The sequence below is a fragment of the Mastigoproctus giganteus genome, chromosome 5, assembly GCF_048544385.1.
Source record: "Mastigoproctus giganteus isolate SK-2022 chromosome 5, ASM4854438v1, whole genome shotgun sequence".
Classification (NCBI taxonomy): domain Eukaryota; kingdom Metazoa; phylum Arthropoda; class Arachnida; order Uropygi; family Thelyphonidae; genus Mastigoproctus; species Mastigoproctus giganteus.
In genome coordinates, this window is record NC_143579.1 from 69,226,713 (window position 1) to 69,251,712 (window position 25,000).

The window sequence follows — 25,000 nt, forward strand, 5'->3', positions numbered from 1 at the left end:
AACAGATTAGATCTAGATCTCCAATTATGACCCCCCCCTTATTCTAAATGCCACTATGTCATTTAGAATAAATGTTCATAGTTTCTCATGGAAAAAAAAAAAAAAAACCCCATCAAATGGCCAGATAAACACAAAAAAATTATGGCCACAGTTTTGGAACAGAGAAATACTACCAAAGACTTCATAAGCCTAATGGGCGATATATACATATTTAAAAAAAAAAAGTTCTGGACACCAAATCACATATGATGATAATGCTAGGTCATGCTGTTCACATGAAAACTGCAGAACTGAGGTGGAGAGTTTTGCCTCAAAACTGAGTTAAAAACAGCTATTAGTTTACAAACATCAAAAACAATGCAGTAATCTTTCTAACCACTAATTTGACAATATTATTTTTATAAAATAATTAACTGTAATTTCACTTCTTTAATTACTGATTAAATAAACTGCACAATTTTATTTTAAAATATTAATTCTAACCCCAGAAATACAGAAGTATATTTTCCATAATTTTTATGTTAAAGCCATTTTGTCCATGGATTTAAAGAGGAAAAACGTTAATCCTACTTAAGCTTTTAGATGTACTCCATCCACAAATATGCTTTTAGACTACCCATGGAAAGTAATGTCAGAGAGATCTTTCACACAAGTGTGAAATTACTTTCCATGGGTAGTCTTCTTGTGTTCCTTGCACAAGAGTATTAGGTCTGGGGAGCTCTTATAATTATCATGGAAGCTGACACATTTTAAATGTTTGTCCTTTGCTGAAATACTGATCCTCTTGGCCCTCAGATTTTATTTTGACTTTTACAGTCACTTTTCTTTTTAAGAATTCTTAACACAAGACTGATTACAGCCAACCTTTCTGGAAAAATATTGACTACAAAAATTCTCTATAAAGCAATAATTATTTTGCTTCCAGTGAGTTAAATGCCTATATGCAGAGATGACAGTACGTTTCATCTTTTAAACAGATTGCAAAACAAGACTCATTCAGAATATGCAATTGCATGTTAATATTATATAGGATATTACGGAAATGTTTTCATGTTTACTTAATTGTATTATATTTTGTGAAGACATTTCAGTAATATAGGATATTACTGAAATGTCTTCACAGAACATAATACAATTAAGTAAACTTTAAGGAGGTGATGTAATTTTTGTGGTCAATAATGTAAACAATGGGTTATATTTGATCATTGCATTATAATGACCAACAATTTCCTATTATTCTTCTAAATTTTTTAGAGTTTTTTTTAAATTCTACTTCAAAATTTGACATTGTTGCTAATTTAACACGCATTTAAATTAACCACACAGTATCACCACCATCAAGTTTTACTCTATACCAGGGGTGGGCAACGAGTCTATCGTGGATTTAATTTCGGTTGATCACGACGAATTTTAAATATACAGCCATCCCTCGATTTGTGTACCTTGTGCAATATAATTTTTGAGATGGTAGATCACGGCATATTTTGAAGGAAAAAAGTTGATCGCATCACAAATTAAGTACGCCACTCCTGCTCTATACTTATGTCATGACTTTTACAAACTGCATGAAATTTGGATTAAAAATTTAGCACTTTCTTAAAAAAACAAAATTTCACTATTAATATATATTTTTTGCAAATTGATTGATTTTAACAGCCACACCATGTGGAAATAGAGGCCACCTGATGGCCAAGGTTGTTGAATGTTCATAAGCATGTATTTGATATTTAATGATGCTGTTAATGACCTTTGAAAGATTCAGATCTTTTTAATTTCATGTTTCTTTAATAAAATTTAAATCTGTTGTTTTCTACACATTATTATGTAATAGGTTTGCATCCACAAGGTAACTACTTGTATTTATTATTTTATATTCTCGTTTAATACTTATATTCTCTCTCTCTCTCTCTCTCTCTCTCTCTCTCTCTCTCTCTCTCTCTCTCTCTCTCTCTCTCTCTCTCTCTCTCTCTCTCGTAGCAGTAACCCCAGAGTAACAACATACTAACTGGGTGATAGGTACTACGCTCAGGATAGTGGAGAATGAAAAGGACCTCGTGGTAATTGTACAGTCAAATATGAAATTTTCTGAGCAGTGCAGACAGGCTGCAAGAGTAGCTCATGGTGTCTTGTCAATGATATACAAGAATTTTGCTAGCAGGGATAAGGAGGTGATTATCACCTTGTATAAGGCAAAGGTCAGGCCACACCTTGAGTACTGCATACAGGCCTGGAGGCCTCATTTTAGGAAGGATGTAGAGCTGCTGGAACAAGTACAGAGAAGGGCAATGACATTGGTGAGGGGAACAAAGGGATGCCATTACCAAGAAAGGCTTAAGTTTTGAAAATTATGGTGTCTGGAGACAGGGCACCTGCGAGGTGATCACATTAAGGTGTATAAGGGCTTGAATGGTTTGAGCAAGCTCAATGCTGATGGAATTCTTCCTCTTGCTCAGATTACTCACCTGAGGGGACAAATTGAAATTGAGGAAAGAAATCTACAATAGATGTGCAAAAATTTGCTTTAGTCAGCAGGTAGTTGATAGTTGGAACAAACTTCCATCTGTTGTAGAACTTATTTAATTTGGGTCAACAAATTAAATAAGTTCAAGGCAGAATTAGACAAATATTTGGAGTGAATGAATGGATAGTGAAATGGGAAGATTTTTTTACAGATGCTACATAAGCTTGCTTTCTTGCATCATATGCCTCTAACTAATGCTAATACTGACTGTAAATCCCTCACCAAGTTAGGTTTTAAATTTGTATAATAACTGTTTATTATTTCATCCTAGATTATTTCAGCACATTTGATACAATTAGTAACAGCCATGCATATGTATTCTTCTTTATGAAGTTTCCATGCCCATTACCATCATTATGGTCATCATATTTACATCCAGTAATAAAAGAATGCTACTACTCTGTGTAGGTAAAGTGAGACAAGTCTCCAGGTCAACTGAAAATGTTCATATCAAGGTATGAAAAATTTTCTACCCATAATCCAATCCACAAATAGCAACATCCTACTATACCTAATTTGGCATAAGTTCAAAGGAAAAAGGGGATATTTGACATTATGTAAACTTTTAAAGGGACAGATAACACTTAAAACATACCTTCTTCCTGCCTCCATCAGTACTCTTTTTTCCAGACAGCTTTGCCTCAACAACTGTTTTTAGTTCTTTGAAAGCTGCATCAATCAATCCTTGGGCTGTTCTGGGTCCATTATAATCTGAGGGGCTATTTTTATTTCCTCCAAAAATCTTTACAGTAGGAAAACCTTTAACTCCATACTGTCCACCTAATGCCTTATGCTGATCAGCATCCACTGATCCTACTTTAACTACATTCTGCAAATAAAGATTAAATATAAATACAAAATAACAGTTCTTTTAATTATAAACTGATAGTGTCCAAAAATTGCAAATATATTAATTTTTAAATTATATGCAAACAAAAACAATTTCAACAAAACATGCATTCCACTACCAGATGCACAATGTGTAAAGAGGTTAACTGTTTGAAATAATTTGCAAATTTTTGATAGTAAAGATTTATTTCAACTTCCATATGAAAATAGGATAAGGAATACAGGATTTCATTACAACTTTTTTTTTTTAAACATCACTTTAATTATTAGGCACATTAGCACATGTGTAAAGCATCTATTGTCTTCACCTATTATCTGTCTGTTTGTCAATACAAATTGGCTCCTACTAGATGGATTTATATAAAATTTTATAATTGCCTCTTTTAGAAAGATTCAGCCACTCCAAATTTCATTAAAATTGGACTAATAGAAAATGAACTTTACAAGAAACCATTATTACCTTATTTTAACATATTTTTCCTTTGTTCTTCTGCCTGCATACAATAACTCAACTCTCAGTGAATGGAATTTCATGAAATTTATATTTGGCTCTTTCAGAAGAATTCGAGCCTTACCAAATTTCATTAAAATACAACCTGTAGAAATCTGGCAGTTATTTATTTTTTTCAATACCTATCACAGACTACCCATATACCATACATTTTAGCTGAAGCACTGTATATGTTTGTTGCCATGCACTAATTATAGGAATGAATGATCAATATGGCAAATGCACAAACAAAATTCTTTTTTTTATCTCTCTCTCTCTCTCTCTCTCTCTCTCTCTCTCTCTCTCTCTCATAAATTATGTATTATTATTATTTGCTGATGCACTTGAAATGTACTGCATATGTAGTAGTAGCAGCATGTGAGGCAAGAAAGCTAGTGTATTAGCTTATGCAGCATCAGCCAAAAAAAAAAAATATCACACCATTCCCTCCAAATGCCTGTCCAACCTAACAAACTTCCATGACAGATGGAAGTTTGTTCCAGCAATTAACCACCCACTGGCTAAAGGCAAATTTCCACACATCTTTTCTACATCTGTCTTTTCTTAATTTGAATTTATGCCCCCTTAGGTTCATAATCTGAACAAATGGAAGGATCCCATCAGAATTCAGCGTGCTCAACCCATTCAAGGCCTTATACACCTCAATCAGATCACCGTGCAGGTGCCTAATCTCCAGCCACTGCAATTTGCAGAACTTAAGCCTCTCTTGGTAAGAGGATCCCTTCATTCCCCTCACCAATCTTGTTGCCCTTCTCTGTATAATTACTGTGATTGAAAAAATAAAAATATTATCATGCAACTACAATTTCCATTCCCTTCCATTATTAAATTTCTAATACCATATCAAGGGCAACTCAGATGACAGATAAAGTAAACCACACTTCTGCAAACAATTTCAATAATGCTGTTACCTCGTCTATTGGCACTTCCCAAAATACGCAGCTTTTTATAAACAATCTTTGCAGCTTCCAAAATCACTCAAGTAAGAATCTAGAAAAGTAGGCAGATCAACACCAGTAACGCTGAAGAGCCAATTAATTAACTGTACTAGTAGTAAATCACTGCAATTTTAGGTACTAAAAACCAAAGATCAAAAAAGTGTGCAGTATTGTTTAATGATTTTCTTTCTACAAATTTCATTGTAATGGTTATTTCTTTTTCACAAAAGGATGAATTTTAATTCCACTAAATTGATATTTCCGTTACAATGATTTGTTAAAATGAAATATTTTTAATTAATACACAGTAAATTTGTAGGGAATCAGAAGTACAAGTAATTTCACTATACCGAATAGCTTGTTATTCGGTTGTTCGTTATACCAATATTTTACTTTATTACATCAACTTTCTCCAACACAGAAAAGTATTTTATGTTAAATTTATTGTTGCAGATTGTTTTCAATACAGTAAACCAAACTTTTTTTTTATCCAAACCCAAGAACTTTAGGGTAACTGGATAATCACAAATTCTGGATATTTCAGAGCTAACCTGCTCCCTTAAACCAAAATTTCTCCAGAACATTTTAGTGTAAACCATACATACATACAAAATGTCATAAAGTAACACTAATGAATAACTGAGTATAACTCAGTTATATAGTATAGTTCATGTATAACTGAGTTATACATGAACTATACTGTCCACTGTTTAGTGAACCATTTAGCCAAATGAGTTCGTTTCATACAACTACATCTCGAAAAGAACAAATGCAACAAAGTATACATTGAGCCCCAAAGAAAGCAAACATAATTCTTTAAGTGAATAGTAAAATTTCAGAGAGAGAGAGAGAGAAAAAAAAAAAAAGACGATGGTAGTTTCAATATGGTTTATCTCTTTAGTGCAGGGAAGTACGAGCAAAAGACAGTTTTAGTTGCAAAAATTTTGTTGCACATGTACGGCTATTTCAATACTACACACACAGGTCTTAGGAACTAGGCTGCTCTATAATGTTACCTTGCTGCACAAAGCAAGGTGAGATATTTTCTGCTAGTGTGTGTGTATATAAAAAAATCTTATATTACTTTCCATATTACGGGCACAGAACTACACATTGTAATTATGGTTTACATCTGTTTTCACACTTCCTTATATCAGTAGTTTTGGCTTATTAGCTGATATTTCCTGCTTCATAGGCTTATATTTCTCCGTCTGGAAAACAATTTGTCACACCACTTTATATTGGCAGCATTGCCTTTTAACCTACTTTTCTTTCTTCATATCGGGAATCGGGCTTTATAAGCTTATTTCTTTAATAAACTTAACTTTGAATCAACACCATACTCAAGAATCCTATTTCCTAGTCCCCTTTTGTGACTTAATTTCCACTTTATTTTTACCTTGTTTATTAAGTTTTTCAACATATTATGTTCACTTTATTTATTTATTTTGTACCTTGAACTCTTATATGGATAGACAATTTACCAAACATACTACACGGGCGGAGTAGAATAAACTTGACCCCGGGAGCCTATGCTCTGTATGGCTCTTCGTCACACTGTGCTATTCCTAAACACACACATTAGACACACGCCGCACAGAGCAAACAAGCATCAAATGCCCTCAGCCTAGCTAACAACGGGATAACAGATTCCCATTTTATCACATCCATAAAAACCTCAAATTCAACCAATGTACCAATAGGTGCTGCCTTACCTGCCCATACATGCACCCCTATCGTATTACTAACAATAAACCCATTTTCTGCAAGTATAGCAACATGGTAAACCTCATCACTTGCCATACATGCAATGTAAAGTATGTTGGCCAAACCAGCAACAAACTACACCTAAGGCTCAACCTTCATAGATCAGACATCAACTACTACAATAATGGAAAAAACCATGGCAAACAGGAAAATGAAATAGAATATAAACATTTCCAGAAGCGTTGCTTCTCAAATATCCACATCTCAGCCCATATACCTGACCCTGCTTTAAGAAACAGACAGGAAGAGATATTTATGCTAAAGCTTAAAATTCTGTATCCTTATGGACTAAACAACAAATTTAGCCATAGTATCATTACTAGCTCTATAGAAAACCTCTATCTATGAGAAATTTCAAATGGTCAAATGTATAAGCAAACCAAGATGCCACAAAAAATGCAAACCCAGAAATAATAATTCAAACATTCACAAACTAGGTACCTTTACCCAGATTGTAACCATTTGGGACAACAATGACATAGAAGTGCAGCAGATACATAACTTACTCTTCAGTATAAAACACAGCATTCTAAAAGCACTATTTAAATTCATCAACAGTTTCGTATTCAAAAATAGACACCTATTCCACCTGATATCTGACATTTGTAAATTTAAACTAAAACCTATTAATAATATTAATAAGGAGTATTCTACCAGTATATTAAAATTTCAGAACACCACTATGGATCGCATCAACATAAACCAATGTATCAACTCACACTCCGATCCACTTCCAGCCAGTTGCAAAACATCATAATAAAAGCCAGATACAGATATGATAAACCTTTCGGCCTTCTTGCTTGCAATTACAAATCCCTTGTCACAAACATGGACAAAATAAAATTAGACATGGACACCTGCATTTGCCACAAGGCAGAACTACAGCCATATGTTAATCCCCACCATGGGCATATTATAACCAGGAACTGAGGAAATTTTTCTTATGGATACAGATTCAGGATGGTTAAAAAAACCAGCTAACCACATTCAAAAAACAGTTACATTATGACCTCAACTACTGCTTCATGCTTGCTTATAAACACAACACACCAATCGAAGCCTTCCGAATATGGATAAACACCATGGCATTAAATATAATACAGTAATACCCCGACTTACGCTACCCCGACTTACGCGAACTCTGAGTTACGCGGTTCTTGATTTTTTCGTTTGGCAACGCTGCCGCCCACTATCTTCAAGGTCGTTTTTCATATGTTATCGATATACGGTGCGACGGCGGAGAATGAGAGCGAAAGATGAACAAAATTCAACTTTGCTGCTTTTATGTTTTTTATATCAGTGAAGGGGAAACACATTTCACCATAATAACGTAAAAACCAACACAATTCCAGCTATCGGTATAATCGCAAATGCAATTAGATCGAGTTTACTACCAGTTTATTTCACTAGCAGAAACGCAACTGGATTTTTATTGTTTTATGGTAGTAACCCCTAGAAATGTGAGGCGTTAATAGTGTATCTCTGCCTTTATGGTGTTGTTTATTCAGTTGCTACATGCGCGCAGCTTTGTTTATGCGTATCAAGCGTGCCTCCTCGTTTTGTAATTGCGCTTTATTCCCTTAAAATTAGTAAAATACTTAATTAAAAGGTGTGAAAAGGAAGCGTCCTGGTGAAGACACTGCAGATTCAGAGAGAAAAAGAAAAGCAATTATCGATAAACAGAGGCGGACTGGATCAAAAATTCTTACCCGGGAAAATTTGTAGTGGCCTCATACTATGGTTTATGGCCAAAATCACACTGGCCCACCGAGGTTTCCCCGGTAAGGCTTATGGCCAGTCCACCTTTGTCGATAGAGAAAAAATATGAAATTGTGAAACGCTTTGAGCGAAATGAAAGACCATGTGATATTGCACGTGCTACAGGCCTAAATGAAGCAACGGCGAAAAGCACATGACAATTGCAAACTTGACAGGTTGAAAATTGAAAAGGGCTCAATTGTAAAGGGCTTAAAATTTTTAGAAAACATAGACTCCAACGAAGAACGCGTTATAGCTACAAAGCAAGGAATAAAAAAATTATTAGCTTGCTACGAAGAAATTCTGCGTGAAAAAAAGAACGCGCTGTGTCGTCAGACGAATTTGTTAGATTTTATGAAGCCATCGACATCGAAATAACTTTTTAACATAAGTCATTTGTTTTTTAAATACATATTTTGTATTAATATGTATAAAGAACTGCAATTTTATTAATATTTTTCTTCTAAACTAGTGTTTTTGTTAGTCCTTGGTCCCAATTAAGCAAAATTTATATGTATTTATATGCAAAGTTGGGTCTCCTCCCCCGGCAGGATCAAAGAATGATGTGTTAAGATTTCGATCTGTTAATAGCATGGTAATAGCTCCTCCCGACTTACGCGAATTCGACTTACGCGATTTTCTTCGGACCCACCTATCGCGTAACTTCGGGGTATTACTGTAATTACAAAACCTTATCTGCTCACAGATCCCCACCAACCACAAATAACTACAATATATGTATAATTAAAAAACAATTAGAGATATATGACCAATTTATTATCATCCCAGTCGACAAAGCTGCTAGTAACTATGCTTTCATATGAAAAGCTTTTTACTTTCACACATTAAACACTGAACTCAATTCTAGTAACACATACAAGCCAATTACAAACAATAACAAAAAAGGTATTAGCCATCAACAGAAAACTTAGTATCAACAATTATAATTTTCCATATATATACTGCATACTAAAGTTCCATGAGAATCCAATAAGCTTCAGATTCATTACTTCATGCAATGAACAGTTATGCATACAAACCAGGAAAAACCTTAGAGCAACTCTTGAAACCCATCTTGAACATCTTACCTGACAGTAAGATAATCAGCAACAATATCCCTATTATAAATGCCTTGCGTAGTAACAATATATATCACATATACAAACCTTTGACTTTAACAGCCTACTTACAAATATAGATCAAACCAATTTAAAGCACGTCTTAAACCACCTGTATAATAGATACAAACATAGAATACTCTGCAAATCTATATATTGGAATAATCTACTCAACTTGTGCATCTCCAACAACTACATTTTTGATGGAAAAACAGTTTACCAACAAACCATAGGCACCCCTATAGGCAGCCTAGCAAGTATCATTGCCAATCTATACTTATACTGGTATGAAACCTCACTACCTCCCAATATCTTCACGTTCAGATATATAGCTGATTTATTCGTAGCAAATTGTCCCAACTTCATACAAAACCTGGCCAATATATACCCGACTGAACTCGCGCTAGAAAAAAAACCAATGTTAATAAAGCTGCTAACTACTTCGATCTAGATATAGACCTCCACAACTCCTATCCCACTGTCAATATATATAATAAGCGAGACGCCTTTAACTTTAATATATTCTGCGTCACACACTGGAATTCGAATATATCCAAACAAGTACATGGCAACATCATTTTATCACAAATCAGAATAGCTACGATATGCAATAACAAACAACTGATAGTAAGCAACATCAGAAACCTTTACAGCAAACTTCTAAACAACCGGTTACCGGCAGCCTACTTATATTACCACATCAAAAAAGCTCAATATAAACATCACATATAAAAAATTAATCAACTGTACTATTGATATCGATAACATCATGGAAAACTGACATTCCATTACTGCTAGGCTTGTACACATGTATAGTCAATACTCCCAGCCTCTTTGGGGTCTTTCAGGCGTAGAAAACTTGTACCCCCAATTGGCTATCTATAGGAGTATTCATTTATCATTTATCTTTTATATATTATTTTATTTATCTACAATCTTTTACCTGCATATACCATACAAAAACACTTGAAGGATGTTCACAGAACTATGTTCAGGGTGCTACTATAGGAATGGGTATAGCAACCACAAACTGCCCTAGCACCAACTTTTTGCCTTCTTCAGTACTTTATGCTTTCCTAACCCCTATATTTTTATTTCTCATGAGCCATTAGTTTACCAAATGCAATACCCAAGATGCTCCTTTTCTGCTTTAAAACACTTTCCTCGCCTATACAAAGTTCAGTGACTATATATAGCTACTTTGATAGCCATTTATTCCTTTCTATCCTGAGACACATTCCTTCAAACCTTTAACCCTACCACTACCACCCCCTTTAAATTTCATAACAAAATTTGGTTATATTAATTTTAATATTTCGGTAATTTAACCTAACTTACTTTATTTATTTAAATCATTTGAATACACCTCCAACCTGATACACATGGTAAAACTAGCCCAACAATTTATTTTATTTAAAACTTTCCCGATTCCTTACACCAGGGGTCACTAGCCTACACCACATACGTCTTTTTTTTTTTTTTTTTTTTAATGAAAACCCCAAACACGAAAGGTATCAAAACCTATAGTACTTAGTACCGTGCATGGGTTGAAGGAGAAGTATGGAGGGAGGGGGATGCCAGAAACTTTGCTCTAGAGACTAAACATGGGTTTCACCACTTCAAGCCTCCAATAAGCAAAGTGGTGGTATTTCACCGGTTGATGAAAGTCACCTACCACCTACTAAACACTTTCTCCACAACAGTACAGATCGCTATGATCACATGTAAGTTATCCCTTTCTTGCTTTTTAATCCTGTTATTCTCTTATTGCATGTAAGTTATCCCTTCCTTGCTTTTTATTCTTTTATTTTTTACTTCCAGCCTCTATTGGGTCAGCCATGAAATACAACACTGCATTATCATTATTAATATTAAGGTTAAACAAGTTATTTTAACTGACCTAAACCATTTATTTATACAAATTATTTTAACTGATTTAAACTAACCTTACCTACTTCCTAGTATACCACGTGGGGCTGTATTTCATGTCAGAAACAGAGGCTATACCCACTTATTGCCGTTTCCTCCTTTGATTTCAGAGGGTGGCCCTAGAAAAAAGCGCTGAAATCACAGGACGAAGCACTAAGTTATGCTTATTATTTCTTATTAATCATTATTACTTCCATTATCTTAGCTCCAGGCTTTGTTCACAGTGATTGCAATCACAGTTCCGTTCACCCTTTGTTCTCCATAACCAGCATTACCATTCCAGTAACGTTAGCACATTACCCTTCACGACTACTAACTTTTATATATATATATATATATATATATATATATCCGATAATTCAAAATAAAACAATATAAAAAAACATAAGCCAGTAGTATGGCAAAAAATGTAGAGCGAAAAATTAACATAAAAGTAACGTAAAATAAAAATTTTTACGTTACTTTTATGTTAATTTTTCGCTCTACATTTTTTGCCATACTACTGGCTTATGTTTTTTTATATTGTTTTATTTTGAATTATCGGATATATCTGGGCTTCATGTGGAGGATGTGCATTTTGCTGCCTCTAATGACAGCTTAATATTTATTTATTTTCTTATTTTATGTTAAATTTTAAGCCATTATTTAAATATAAATCAGTGGTAGTAGTGGGTTGATATGCTAAATAAGCAGCGCCTGTGCTGCCATCTATTCCTTTCTTTCCTTTATATAAGCTGGTTAAGCTTACATTATGTTAGTGGTGTGGCTCTGATCTAGAGTGCTGTCTGTTCTATAAATTATTTCTCGCTGCATAAGGACCACCACCATGCAAATCCTCTGCATTGGTGGATCGATCGGAGGAGGAATGGTGGTTGGGTTCTTCGATCTTTTCGCCTTTGCAACAATTTGTATGGCGATTGAAATGCAGCGATTCCATGACCATTATTGGCCTCGTGGTCCTCTGTCGATATGGGGCATAATGGTCAGTCTATTATTTTGATATTTTGTTTTGCTTTTAGTAGTTCTTTTAACCCCTTTTTGGTGATATTTCACGTTTTTAGGAACTGGTACCTTCGAGGGGGGGGGGGTACCGCTAAATTATATTATAATTGGCATTATTTAAAATTTGACATCGGTTTTATTAATTGGATTTAAAGTGCTAAATTATATAGGGGACAATCGGCTATGGTTTATGTCTTATTACCTTTACTTTCCCTTTCCTGTTTCGGTTTATTTTATTTTATGTTACTTTTATGTTAATTTTTCGCTCTACATTTTTTGCCATACTACTGGCTTATGTTTTTTTATATTGTTTTATTTTGAATTATTGGATATATCTGGGCTTCATGTGGAGGATGTGCATTTTGCTGCCTCTAATGACAGCTTAATATTTATTTATTTTCTTATTTTATGTTAAATTTTAAGCCATTATTTAAATATATATATATAAAGTTTGTATTAATATATTGAATAAAATATGCATAAATGGATGCGAAAATTACAAAGTGCCAGTAAGGATAATAGTGAGGATAACAGTAAAGATACAACAGTGAGGATAATAGAAAAGGAAGTGTAGTAGATATGTGAAAGAATGTTAATATCCTAAAAGTTATGATGAATTAAGAAAATTATGGGCTGAATTACAAAGCCAATAGAAGGTGGGTGAATCGTAAAGTAAAATTCAAATAAAATAAAAATAAAATAAAAAGTGGTACAGCTGTCATCAGATATGGGGGAAAACATTAAGATAAAGGTCAAATACAAGTAAGGCAAATGTGCAGAATCTGATGTCAGCTGAAGCAAATATTTATACATGGTCAGGTATTTCATCATGGGACCTGATGAAATACCTGCCCATGTATCAGGAACTGCATTTCTATACTTGTCCATAGTAGAAGGTGAAAGGGCAAAAAGCAACAAAAATGTAATTAGCACATTCTTATACACTATGGACAAGGTAGTCCCAATGCAGTGTCAAATAAGGTAAAAATAAGGATCAAGTCAGAATAAAATATGGCTAAGTGTTTACAGAATGTGAAAAGGTGTTTTATATAAATATGTAGTTTAGTGTAGGATTTAAAAGTAGTAATTTTGTGGAGATTGGAATACAATTTGGAACAAGCACATGGTGCGGTATTAAATTGAGGATAGGGAAGGGAAAAAGGAGTATTTAAATAAAGACAAAAAATAGCAATAGAAGTAGGAACGTTCATATCACCCTTGTATATACTAATAGTTTTATGAACTGGAAGAGATAGGCAGCAGAAAGATAAAAAGCAAAGAAAGTTATTAAATCACACTAAGCTAGCTGGGGTTGCAAAGTCCAACCTTATTAGTATAAAAGAGAGCCAATACCAAATGCTTGTATTGCAAGGAAAAGGAGGCATAAAAATATGTAAGTTGAAACATGCCGAGAAACAAACCTAAAACGTGAATGATACTGGAGTTTAAGTAATACATAGCAGAAGGAAATAAGCTGGGAAATTAAGCGCACATATTTAGTAGAGTAGATGAATGCACATAAACCTTAATCACATTAGTAACATATCTACATAAAGAAGCGATTTATAGCAGCATAACAGACTTAGTGAGCTGTGAAGAGATGGGAAAGTAGTGACCTCTATTGTCGTATTTAGAACAAAAAGCATGGAGATACATAAGATTAGCATTGGAAAAAGAAATTCAGTTGGAATAGTAGGATTTACTGTAATAAAGTCATAAAATATACAAAAATACACATATAACAGTTCAAAGATAAATAAAAAGTATTGAACAAAGCAATGGTAAAAAGAATGCAGATTAATAGACGGTAGACCAAGTGATAAGGCTACGGTGTATTAAGCTGACAATTAACATATCTAAAGTATCTAAGCACAGAAAGAAGGAAATATGTGAAGAATCACAAAACATTCTGAGATAGAGAAAAATGAGATTAATAATTACAATCTGTAGTCCAAAATGGAGTAGACCAATATTGAAGTGATATCAGTAATCATTATTATAATTTATAAAATGTCTTAAATCCAAAGGTAGTTTCAGGTGTAAATTCAAATGTGAAAGGGGTAGTAAGAATCCAATGTTGAAAGAATGACAATTCCAAGGATATAAACTTGGTGACTTTAGATCCAATTATGAAAGAACAGGAAATAAGTCCATGGATACGAAACTAGTTGAATCAAAAGGTAGTTTCAAGTGTAAATTCAAAGGTGAAAGGGCGTAGTAAGAATCCAATATTGAAAGAATAGTAAATAAATCCAAGAATAAACTAGTTTAAATCCATTGATGAAAGAATATGACATAATTCCAAGGATATAAATAACTTGGTGACTTCAGATACAATGGTGTAGTTAAGAATCCAATTATGAAAGAACAGGAAATAAGTCCATGGATATGAAACTAGTTGAATCCACAGATGGAAGAACATGAAATAATTCCAAGAAACTAATAATTGTATGTCTCTAGACCTAATAGTGGCATAGTTGGGAGACTGTGCAGAACCTAATTTTTACAAAGATTAGTGGCAATATCAAGTCATTAAAATCTAAAGGCAGCTAAACAATTTCAGTAGAAAATAAACCCAGGAGGTGGATTTTCAAAACGTATAGTATGTTATCAAATGCTTGAAAAATCCAAGGCAAAGGAATTTTTGCATAATCTACATATATTATAATCCAAATATATTATTTATATATACCTGAAAACAAAATAGGAAATGTCAACAAAGACTCAACGTGGGAAGTGAATTAAAGGAATTTCATGAAGGATTATTGAAACTTATCAAATGAATACTTTTGAGAAAAGTGAAAACTTAACAGTAGAAACTCAATGAGTAAAGAAAAAGTAATTATTCCAAAGAAAATAATTACATCGGAAATCATGTATAGTTATTACTTATAAAGTAGTGAAATTACACTAGATTATATTACAACTTTACAAATATGATTAGAACTGACCAGTTCATAATAGTAAACTAATTGAATTTATTTGTGATAAAATGGGAAAGTATATTGAAACAGTATTTTACAAAATAGATAGGCATGTTATTATTTATTAGCTTATTGTAAAGTAGTTGTAGAGCTTTGGTGAACAGTAGATGGTTACTACATATGTTGGCTAATCTGATAGTTTGAGTACAAATTATATTTTTATGTATTTTGTTGGAAATATTGGAATGCCAGTTGGTAAGGTAAATGACATCAAAGTTAAATTAATTTCTTTTATGATATATGTCAATATCATATGGTAGTGAAGCACTGCTAATAGCAATATTGAGGTCAGTTCTTTTCTTGTTTGCAACACAAATAAATGACCTAGTATACATTTCTTGCAGTGATTGCAACTCGTCTTACCAAGGTTCTACACGTTTTCCTCTGAATTTGTTAATCAACACACTGCCTCAGTCCTTGCTTCTCATCAGCAGCATCAGAATTAACCTTTCATGCTATTAATGAAAAACATGCTTTTTTATTTAAAAAGGCCAAAATACTTAGTGTCCAACGTAATTATACGAGACTATTAATTGCAGAAACCATCGAAATTAAATTACATGAAAATTCTGTTAATGTTCGCCGGCCATATCTAACTTCAATTTGTGGTCTTATGTGCATGCAAGAGGACAAATAATCCCTATTTAAGTTTCATGCTTACCTCTATTTGGTAATTTCCATTCCTGTGATCACGACATATGGACAAAAACAGTTCAGCTTCAGGAAGGAAAATCGTTTTACAATTTTTTTGTTAAATTAATTTTTAATTGTTCAATTGATTTTTAATTATTTCTTACTGTAATGCAAGATTTGATTTTTTAATTGTTTTCATTTTAATTTCTGGAGAGTATCACACAGAAGTGTTCTACATATCATATCCATATTCAATTAATTAAATAGACTTAAAGAGCAAAATAATCTCACTGCTAAGGCAAAACTGGTAAGGAGATAACAAAAACGGGTAATTATGAGACATTCCTTTAAAACTGGCTATCGATTCGCTCAAAGCCCCCGATGAAGTAGCGGATAGATGACCAGGTGAGGGAATGTTAGTTAGTATTGTATGATGATTAATTAATGTTAAAATAATTATAATTAAAACTAAATTCATTATATATTATATAATTTAATACCATTACAGACCCCCAGGAATAGGTTAGAATAAAAACGCTAACTAAATCTCCTGTTCATTATACACCTTAATACCCTATAGAAAATAGATACCAGAAAAAAAAAAAAAAAAAAATTTAAGTAATCTAAGCAATCAAAAAAAAAAAAAAATAAAAAAAAAAAAAAATATATATATATATATATATATATATATATAGTGCTGATAAATTACTTAGCGCTATAAAAGTACTAAGCGAGCCATAAGGCCAAAAGAACCTATAAAGACTAGTATAGCCTGTGTTGGTTTACATTGCCATACCCTATAAATAAACATATCATTAGCAATAAAATAAAAATATTTATGTTAGCATATGTTTTTTATTGCACATGTATAAAATAAATAAAAAACACCACAACTGAAGTGAAAATTATGGTTGCCCTCTTTTTCTGTATTTGTTTCAAATACAGAAAAGGCTAGCTGTTATCTTGCTTGTTTGCTGTTAAATTTAAAGTTTAGCATAGATTGCTTTTATGTTTATAACTTGGGCCTAGCTAAACAGGCAGGTAACAATCAGAAACAGATAGCCTAGCTAATTATTGGTGGGATATACTGAATGGTGTTAAGCCCTAGAAGAAGTGCCATTCAATTTATCAGATTTATCGATAATTAGCTACAATCATTATTACGTTCTTTTGGCCTTATGGCACACTTAGTACTTTTATGCCAATGTTTAACACTCTGAATACCTATATAGTACCAATTATACTCCTACAGTAGTAATTAGATTACAGACTGATGTAATGTTTAATCTACAATTGATGGCATTAATCTGATATACATTTTACATCTATTCTTATATTTCATAATAGATCATGCACACACACACGGTAATAAAGATTAATGGGAGAGGAAAGTATATAAAAAAGGAAAAATTAATTATGGTCAGAAAGGACCTAACAGCCACAGTAGTATAATAAGTAAATAAAGCTGTGAAGGTTAAGAGGTAAGCAAAAAGTGAGAAAGACAGCAGAAAAGAAAAGTAAAAAAGCAGAAAGAAAAGTGAAAAGGGTAAAAAAAAAATACGAATAATAACAAATGTATAAATAAAATAATATTACAAATATGGAAATAAAGCAATATTATATATTACACAAAACATATGCATAATTATATTGTCATGTATCGCACAATTCAGGAGTTGTCAACCAACAGAGTTGCCTGACAAGACAACAATATAGTGTTCTCTGTTCCTAACATAAAGTACATGCCATGGCAATATATAATTATATCAAAATATAGATAGCATTGGGAAAAAAAGGAGAAATAAAGTATAATTAAAGTTATAAAGGGAGATAGACAGCCAACATGTAATTTAAAGTTGATACAACAATAGACCAGAAAATAATTATATGAAACAAGCTAAAATAAAAATGAACAAAGAAACAAACTAGAAAAAAAAAGACCATTGTTGTGTGCAGACAAAGGCTGATGGCAGAAAATGTATATAAACCTATTAATATTATAGTATAGTATTTACAGGCAGAAATATAGCATTTAGCTAACTGGAGGCAAAAATAGATAGTTAATTAGAATAGCTATAGACATTCCTGCCCTCATATTGCACTAATTGCCCAGAGTGTGGAAAAATTGTAGTTTAAGGAAAGTGAACAGTATTTGACTGAAGAATATAAAGCTGGTGCTCAGGTTATCCAGGAGCGCCATTCCCGTTTGTGCTTGTAATGGTCCCAGACATAAATAAAAGAGACATAAGCAGAAAGCAGCAGCAGCTAAAGGAACATAAAAACATAGAACATTAACACAAAGGAAATAAATGACCGGATATGAACTCACCTGATAGAATGTGATCGGAACAATATGACATGATTAAATTGAATAACCCCGGCATAAGCCAGAAAGTAAACAGATACATTGTGTATGCTAACAACCTGAGTAACCAAAATTGTGAAAAAAATTAAGAAATAATTTAGACTCCCAGTAAACATTAGAGCTGTATTAGGTAAAATATCACATTGAAAAGATGTTATACCTAAAATATAGGGATAAAAATTAAGGTGAATCACAAAAGAAAATGAAAAATAAACAGTAGACACCCGGTAGATAAAGATACTGTGTTCTATACATGTATTCTACTGTAGAAAACATCAACTAGGTGCCAATTTGTACATATATATACACCCAAACAAAAGGGACAAGAATAGTAGTCAAGGAAAATGTGTTATTTGATTAAGACTAAGCTGACTTACAAATAATTTTTTTTATGGTTGATAATACTGATGACTTTATAAAAATGAAAGTGTAAGTTAAAGGAAATAGATTTTCAATCAATTTGAAATAAAATTTTCCAAAGCTGTTGATCACTAGATTGTAGTTATTGCACATGGTGGTAATTCAAAAACAGAGAAAATGTTAGAGTGGACATTTTTAGATATATTTCCAGTGGGTAAAAAATTAATGACTTTGAATTAAACATATCCATTTATTATAAATATCAATAACAGTATTCATTCACATTTATATCCAAGTCCAGATAGTTTGGCTGCAAAATCACTTGAACTAGTTTTTTTCTAACAGGTATAGGTGACTACATTCATTGAGGAAATTAGGACAAGAGGCATATATCATCAACATACCTGAAAAATGCAACATCAATGGGAAAGGAACGTTCATACCAATAGAGAAAGATTGGCTGTAATACAGGACTGCCTATAGGAGTACCTCAGATTTGGTTATATACAGTATTTCCAAAGACAGTTGTTAAAGATACATAATTTGATGCAAGTATTTCAGTAGGAGGTATTACATCTAAAAATGTTTGTATTCTTGATAAATGTTTTGAAGAATCTTATAAAAATTATCTAAGTTTATACTGGTGAATAAACTATGGAAGTTAAATTTGCATTGCAGTAATACAACAGGTTTTTAGCTTTACTAAAACCAGTAGATTATTGAAAATAATACTGCTATTAGGAATAATGTTTATAATGGGTTTTAAAAGTTGTTCAAGGACCTTACCAGGAACCTGAAACTAACTGGTGTTTTATGAAATTTTGGTATGAAGTAAACAAAGGTGAAATTAATGATATTTAGTTTCAGTCTAAAAAATATTGTCTTTATTTAAAGACAATATTTTTTCGTAACATTATTTTGTGAAAATGCAATAGCTTTATAGGTATCACTGGATTGCAGTTTTTTTTAAAATAGAGGCATAGAAAGCTTTGCATATGAAGGCATAATTGTTGTATGCTTCATCTGCTGTGGCAATAATAAAATACTTATGTAGATCTATTAATTGTTTTTTGATGTTTGCAAAGTTACCAAATGGTTTGACCAAAATATATGACCAAATTATTTGTATCTAACAGAAATATAAATGTCAGAATTGGTATTAGGATTATTATACATATATTTATTGATGTTAATTTTATCCATAAATTTATGTTGGAGTTTTAATATTAGGAAGAACCGTTCATTCTGAGTGTTAAGACATTGAGCTTTGAGTCTAACTTTATATCATTAATGAGGTGAAAAGCTGAGTATAGGTAAAGTTATAGGTAGAACTGTAACTGTATTAAGGCTTTTAGAATACTGTATTTAATAACAAAAAGTATATTATGAATGAATGAAGGTCTACATCAACATTGTCCGAGTCTTCGAGAACTATGAAAAACTACCTAGTTTATATAGGTTTTTACTATTAATTTTACAGTTTTAGATAGAATTATGTGGTTCTGTGGATGTGCAGTTTGACTAATTAAAATGTGTCATACACTGATGAGCCAAAACATCATGACCACCGAGTCGTTAAGCAAATTGAAGCAACTACGGCACAGGCATGGATGAAGATGAACTACGGCACAGGCATGGGTTGGGACATGGTATAAAAAACATGATACTGAGCTCCATTAATCAGTGTTACTCTTGTTCTTCAGCTGGAAAAGGCAGTGGACTTAAGCGAGTTTGACAAAGGCCAAATTGTAATGACCAGACGACTGGGTCAGAGCATATCCGAAATGGCACGGCTGGTGGGGTGCTCACGGTCAGCCGTGCTTAGTACTTACAGCAAAAGTGGTCCAAGGAGGGGGAACCCACAAACTGCTGACGAGGCATAGCACAACCACGACTCATCAATGCTCAAAGTGAGCACAAGGCTCTCCAGGATGGTACGTAGCAACAGAAGGGAGACTGGTGCAACTAGCAGGTAAGCTGATGGGAGTAATGTGTCACAACCCACAGTACATCAAACCCTGCTGAAAATGGGACTGCATAGCTACAGGCTGCTCCAAATGCCCATGCTAACCACGGTTCACTGGTGACGGCACCTACAATGGGCAAACAAGCATTGAAACTGAACCTTAAGTGATTGGAAGAAGATAGTCTGGTCTGAGGAATCATGTTTCCTGTTGCATCATGTGGACGGCTGGGTAAGCGTGCGTTGTTTACTTGGGGAAGTGATGGTGCCTGGATGCACCGTGGGATGAAAACAAGCCGGTGGCAGTGGTGTCATGCTTTGGACGATGTTCTGCTGGGATACCCTGGGTCCAGTCATCCATGTGCCAGGCACTCTGATGTCTACCACCTACCTAAACATCATTGCCGACCAAGTACACTCTTTTATGGCAATGGTCTTCCCCTCTGGCGGTGCCGTCTTTCAGCAGGATAATGCATGCCACACCGTCCAGATTGTTCGAGACTGGTTCACAGAAAATGAGGAAGACTTCCAGGTATTTAGGCAGCTCAGATCACAACTTGGTGATTGTCTCTTCTCCAATGGAGCCTTTATCTCATGGCTATTCCCAACCTAGTGTTGTTTGGCATTAACAAGAATGCAAAATGGAATGACCTGCAAGATTTCTCCTCTTCTTTTCCATGTTCTGATTACTGTTTAAAAATTTCTGATGTCAACGTTTGCTCAGATCTTGTCAGTGAAATTATTCTTGTAGGAATGGAATCCTTGATTCCACACTTGCCTTTAAAATCATCTTTTATCTAAACCTTGGTTTCCCAATAAATTTGCTAAGGGTGTTCAAGAGAAGAACGTTGCATATCATAATTGGCTTGCTTCCAATTCTTCGGTTTCATTTTCTGCCTACACCAAAGCTCACAACCATTGTACAGCAGTTATTAATCAGTCCAAATTAGATTTTGAACAGGCTAAGAGTAGAAAACTTGCTTCTTGTCCTAATGGTAGCCAAGCATTCTAGTCTCTTGCCGAAGCTAATGGCTGCAACTTTTTCCCATCTCTGCTCCCACCGATGTCACAACCAATATCGTCACTTAAGCTAGTGTTTCTCAAAGGGTGTGCCGTGGCACATTAGTGTGCCGCAAAATCTTAAAAAAATAAAATAGCGTCGTTTTTATTTTAACATCATTGTCCGAATATACAGTGGTACCTTGGATTGCGAGTAACTTGGTCTACGAGTGTTTTGCAAGACGAGCAAAAATTTTTAATAAATTTTAACTTTATAAACGAGCTAGGTCTTGCAATACGAGTACAGTCAGTCCTCGTATAACACGTGTTTACACTACACGAATTCGATCATACTCGATTTATAAATAGGGGAACGATATCTTATATAACACTAACTGAATTCGCTTATGCACTATTGGCCTTTGTGTTTACAAGAAATGGCAGTCAGACCGGAATCACCCCAACACGATAGGAATGAAGAGAAGATTCTGAAAATGTATTTATGTGTTTTATATCAGTGAAGGGGAAACATTTCACCATAATAACGTAAAAACCAACACAATTCCAGTTATCGGTATAATCGCAAATGCAATTAGATAGAGTTTACTACCAGTTTATAACAGATTCCACTAGCAGAAACGCAACTGGAAATTGTTTTTATTGTTTTATGGTAGTAACCCCTAGAAATGTGCTTTAGTAAAATGTGAGGTGTTAATAGTGTGTCTCTGCCTTTACGGTGTTGTTTATTCAGTTGCTACATGCGCGCAGCTTTGTTTATTTGTATCAAGCGTGTCTCCTCATTTTGTAATAGTGCGAGCGATGAATCTGTTTAACGACAATGCAATGTCATATTTCCGTAAAATCCTCAAGAGGAGGCAAAGTGTCATTGGAGAGGTTCCTTGTTAAAGTCGCACAAAAAAAAAAAGAGTCAGATAGCAGTGATTCCGCTGTGAAAGTGGTCCTACCATAAATCCGATTGCTTTACGTATATTCAATTTAAATATTAAAAATATGAAAAGGTATGTATGTATTTTGTATTAATCATTTTTACAGTATATGAATATTTTCGAGTTTTGGAACAAATCAACTGGGTTTCCATGATTTCTTAAGGGAAAATTCGCTTTGATATACGAGTGCTTTGGATTACGAGCACGTTTCCGGAACGAATTATGCTCGCAAACCAAGGTACCACTGTACGTACAATACCATTAATAAGTATTACCATTAATGGTACGTACAATACCATTAATAAGAATAAAGTACACGAAGGATCTTTTTATGACGAATTGAAATTGACATATCCGAATACAGGGGCGTCTGCAGTTCAGGTGCCAACACTATTTGAATAAAGATCAATTATCTGTCGCCCGCAGACCACGTGAATTGGACCGACGCGATACTGTATAAGTGCGCAGCGCCCCTGAATTACCTCATAAAGTCAAAATACGGGATCCCATCTCTAGTTCTCTGGGAGTTGTACGTGTAGGCATGCGGCGTATTACGTGTTTATATATATCGTGTTAATATTGTCATATTAAACTGTGTTTGTGTTGTAAAGTGAATAATTTAGGGTTATTCTACAAAAGTTTTTTGTTTATTAGAAAAAACTGAAAATGGATATACGAAAATTTTTAAATAAAAACAAAACTATTGATGTCGGCAACAGTAGTTCTGCAGCAGATACAAATATATCCATTGAACAATACCAGCGCCGATGAATCTCAGCCAAAAAGATAGAAAATTAGTACAAGAAAATATAATGAAGATTACTTAAATTTTGGTTTTACGTGGACAGGGGACATAAATTTCCCCTTACCTTTATGTGTTGTATGTGGACATAAAAAAGCAAACAGTGCAATGGTTCCTAGCAAGCTAAAACGCCATATGGAAAAAGTTCATCGAAATTTGATGTCTAAAGACAAAAGGTATTTTGAACGATTAATGACAAATACTGCCAAACAAATACAAAAATTGGAAAACACAATAAAAGTGTCTGACAAAGCACAAATTGCCTCCTATGAAGGAGCGCAACTTATTGCACAAAAAGGGAAACCTCATTCGATTGGAGAAACGTTGATCGGTCCTGCTTGTCGTATAATGGTGAAATGTATGTTCGGCAAAGATGCAGAAGCTGAAATAAATAAAATTCTTCTTTCCAACGATACTATAAGTCGAAGAATAATCGATATGTCGGAAAATATAGTAGAAAATGTTCAACAAAAACTTGGTCAAATTTTTGCTCTGCAAATAGATGAGTCAACAGATATCAGCGGGAAAGCACAATTAATGGGATTTGTTCGATTCATTAACGGAGATTTAATTATGAACCAATTTTTATTTTGTCAAGAATTGCCAGGAAGAACGACAGGCAGAGAAATATTTAATTGTGTAGATAACTTTTTCGAAAAGACAAAGTTATCATGGAATTTTTGTACAGGCATTTGTACAGATGGTGCTGCATCGATGATCGGACCTGAAAAAGTTTTTTTTGGCGTTTGCAAAACAAAAAAATTCAAATCTTATTTCTACACATTGCATTATTCATCGAGAAGTTTTAGTAGGCAAAACTCTCCCGACAGAATTAAGCATTGTACTAGATGACGTAATAAAAATTGTTAACTATATTAAAAGCAGACCTTTAAAATCACGAATTTTCAAAGAATTATGCGACAGCATGGAATCTAACTACAATTGTTTATTACTACATAATGATATTCATTGGCTTTCTAGAGGAAAAGTTTTAGCCCGTGTATTTGAATTGCGAGCAGAACTTTGTACATTTTTTAAAAATGAAATAAATACAGCAGGAAAACAAAAGAATCGTATGAAAATACAAAAATTTTATGATTGTTTTAAGAATGAATTGTGGTGTGCAAAACTGGCTTACATAGAACATATATTTGCACATCTTAATATTTTAAATACTAGTTTACAAGGGCGAAACGAAAATATCTTAACGTCAACAGATAAGTTAATTGCTTTTGATAAAAAATTATGCTTGTGGATGAATAAACTTGATGAAAATAATTTAGCTATGTTTCCTAAGATTCCTGAACAGATGAGAAATTTTCTTGCACCAGTGGTGAAAAACCATTTGGAATTGCTTCAAAAAGGCAATAAAAACATATTTTCCATCTATTAAATCGGAAAAATATGACTGGATTTGAAATCCTTTTATTAATGATGCATCAAACTGGAATCTGTCTTGAAGAAGAGGAAGAACTGATTTCCCTTTCATCCAATCGAACATTAAAAATCAAACATTCGGAATTTCATTTGGATACTTTTTGGATTTCAGTCAGA

General features: G+C 33.5%; 1 protein-coding gene across 1 annotated transcript in view; it reads right to left on the reverse strand.

Annotated features, from left to right (window-relative positions):
- Positions 1-25,000, reverse strand: part of CaBP1 (Protein disulfide-isomerase A6 homolog CaBP1) — a 160,077-nt gene that overhangs the window by 73,311 nt on the left and 61,766 nt on the right. Inside the window, exon 4 of the mRNA XM_090373276.1 lies at positions 3,117-3,350. Coding sequence (XP_090229402.1) covers positions 3,117-3,350 — 234 coding nt within the window. The remainder of the gene's footprint in view (positions 1-3,116; positions 3,351-25,000) is intronic.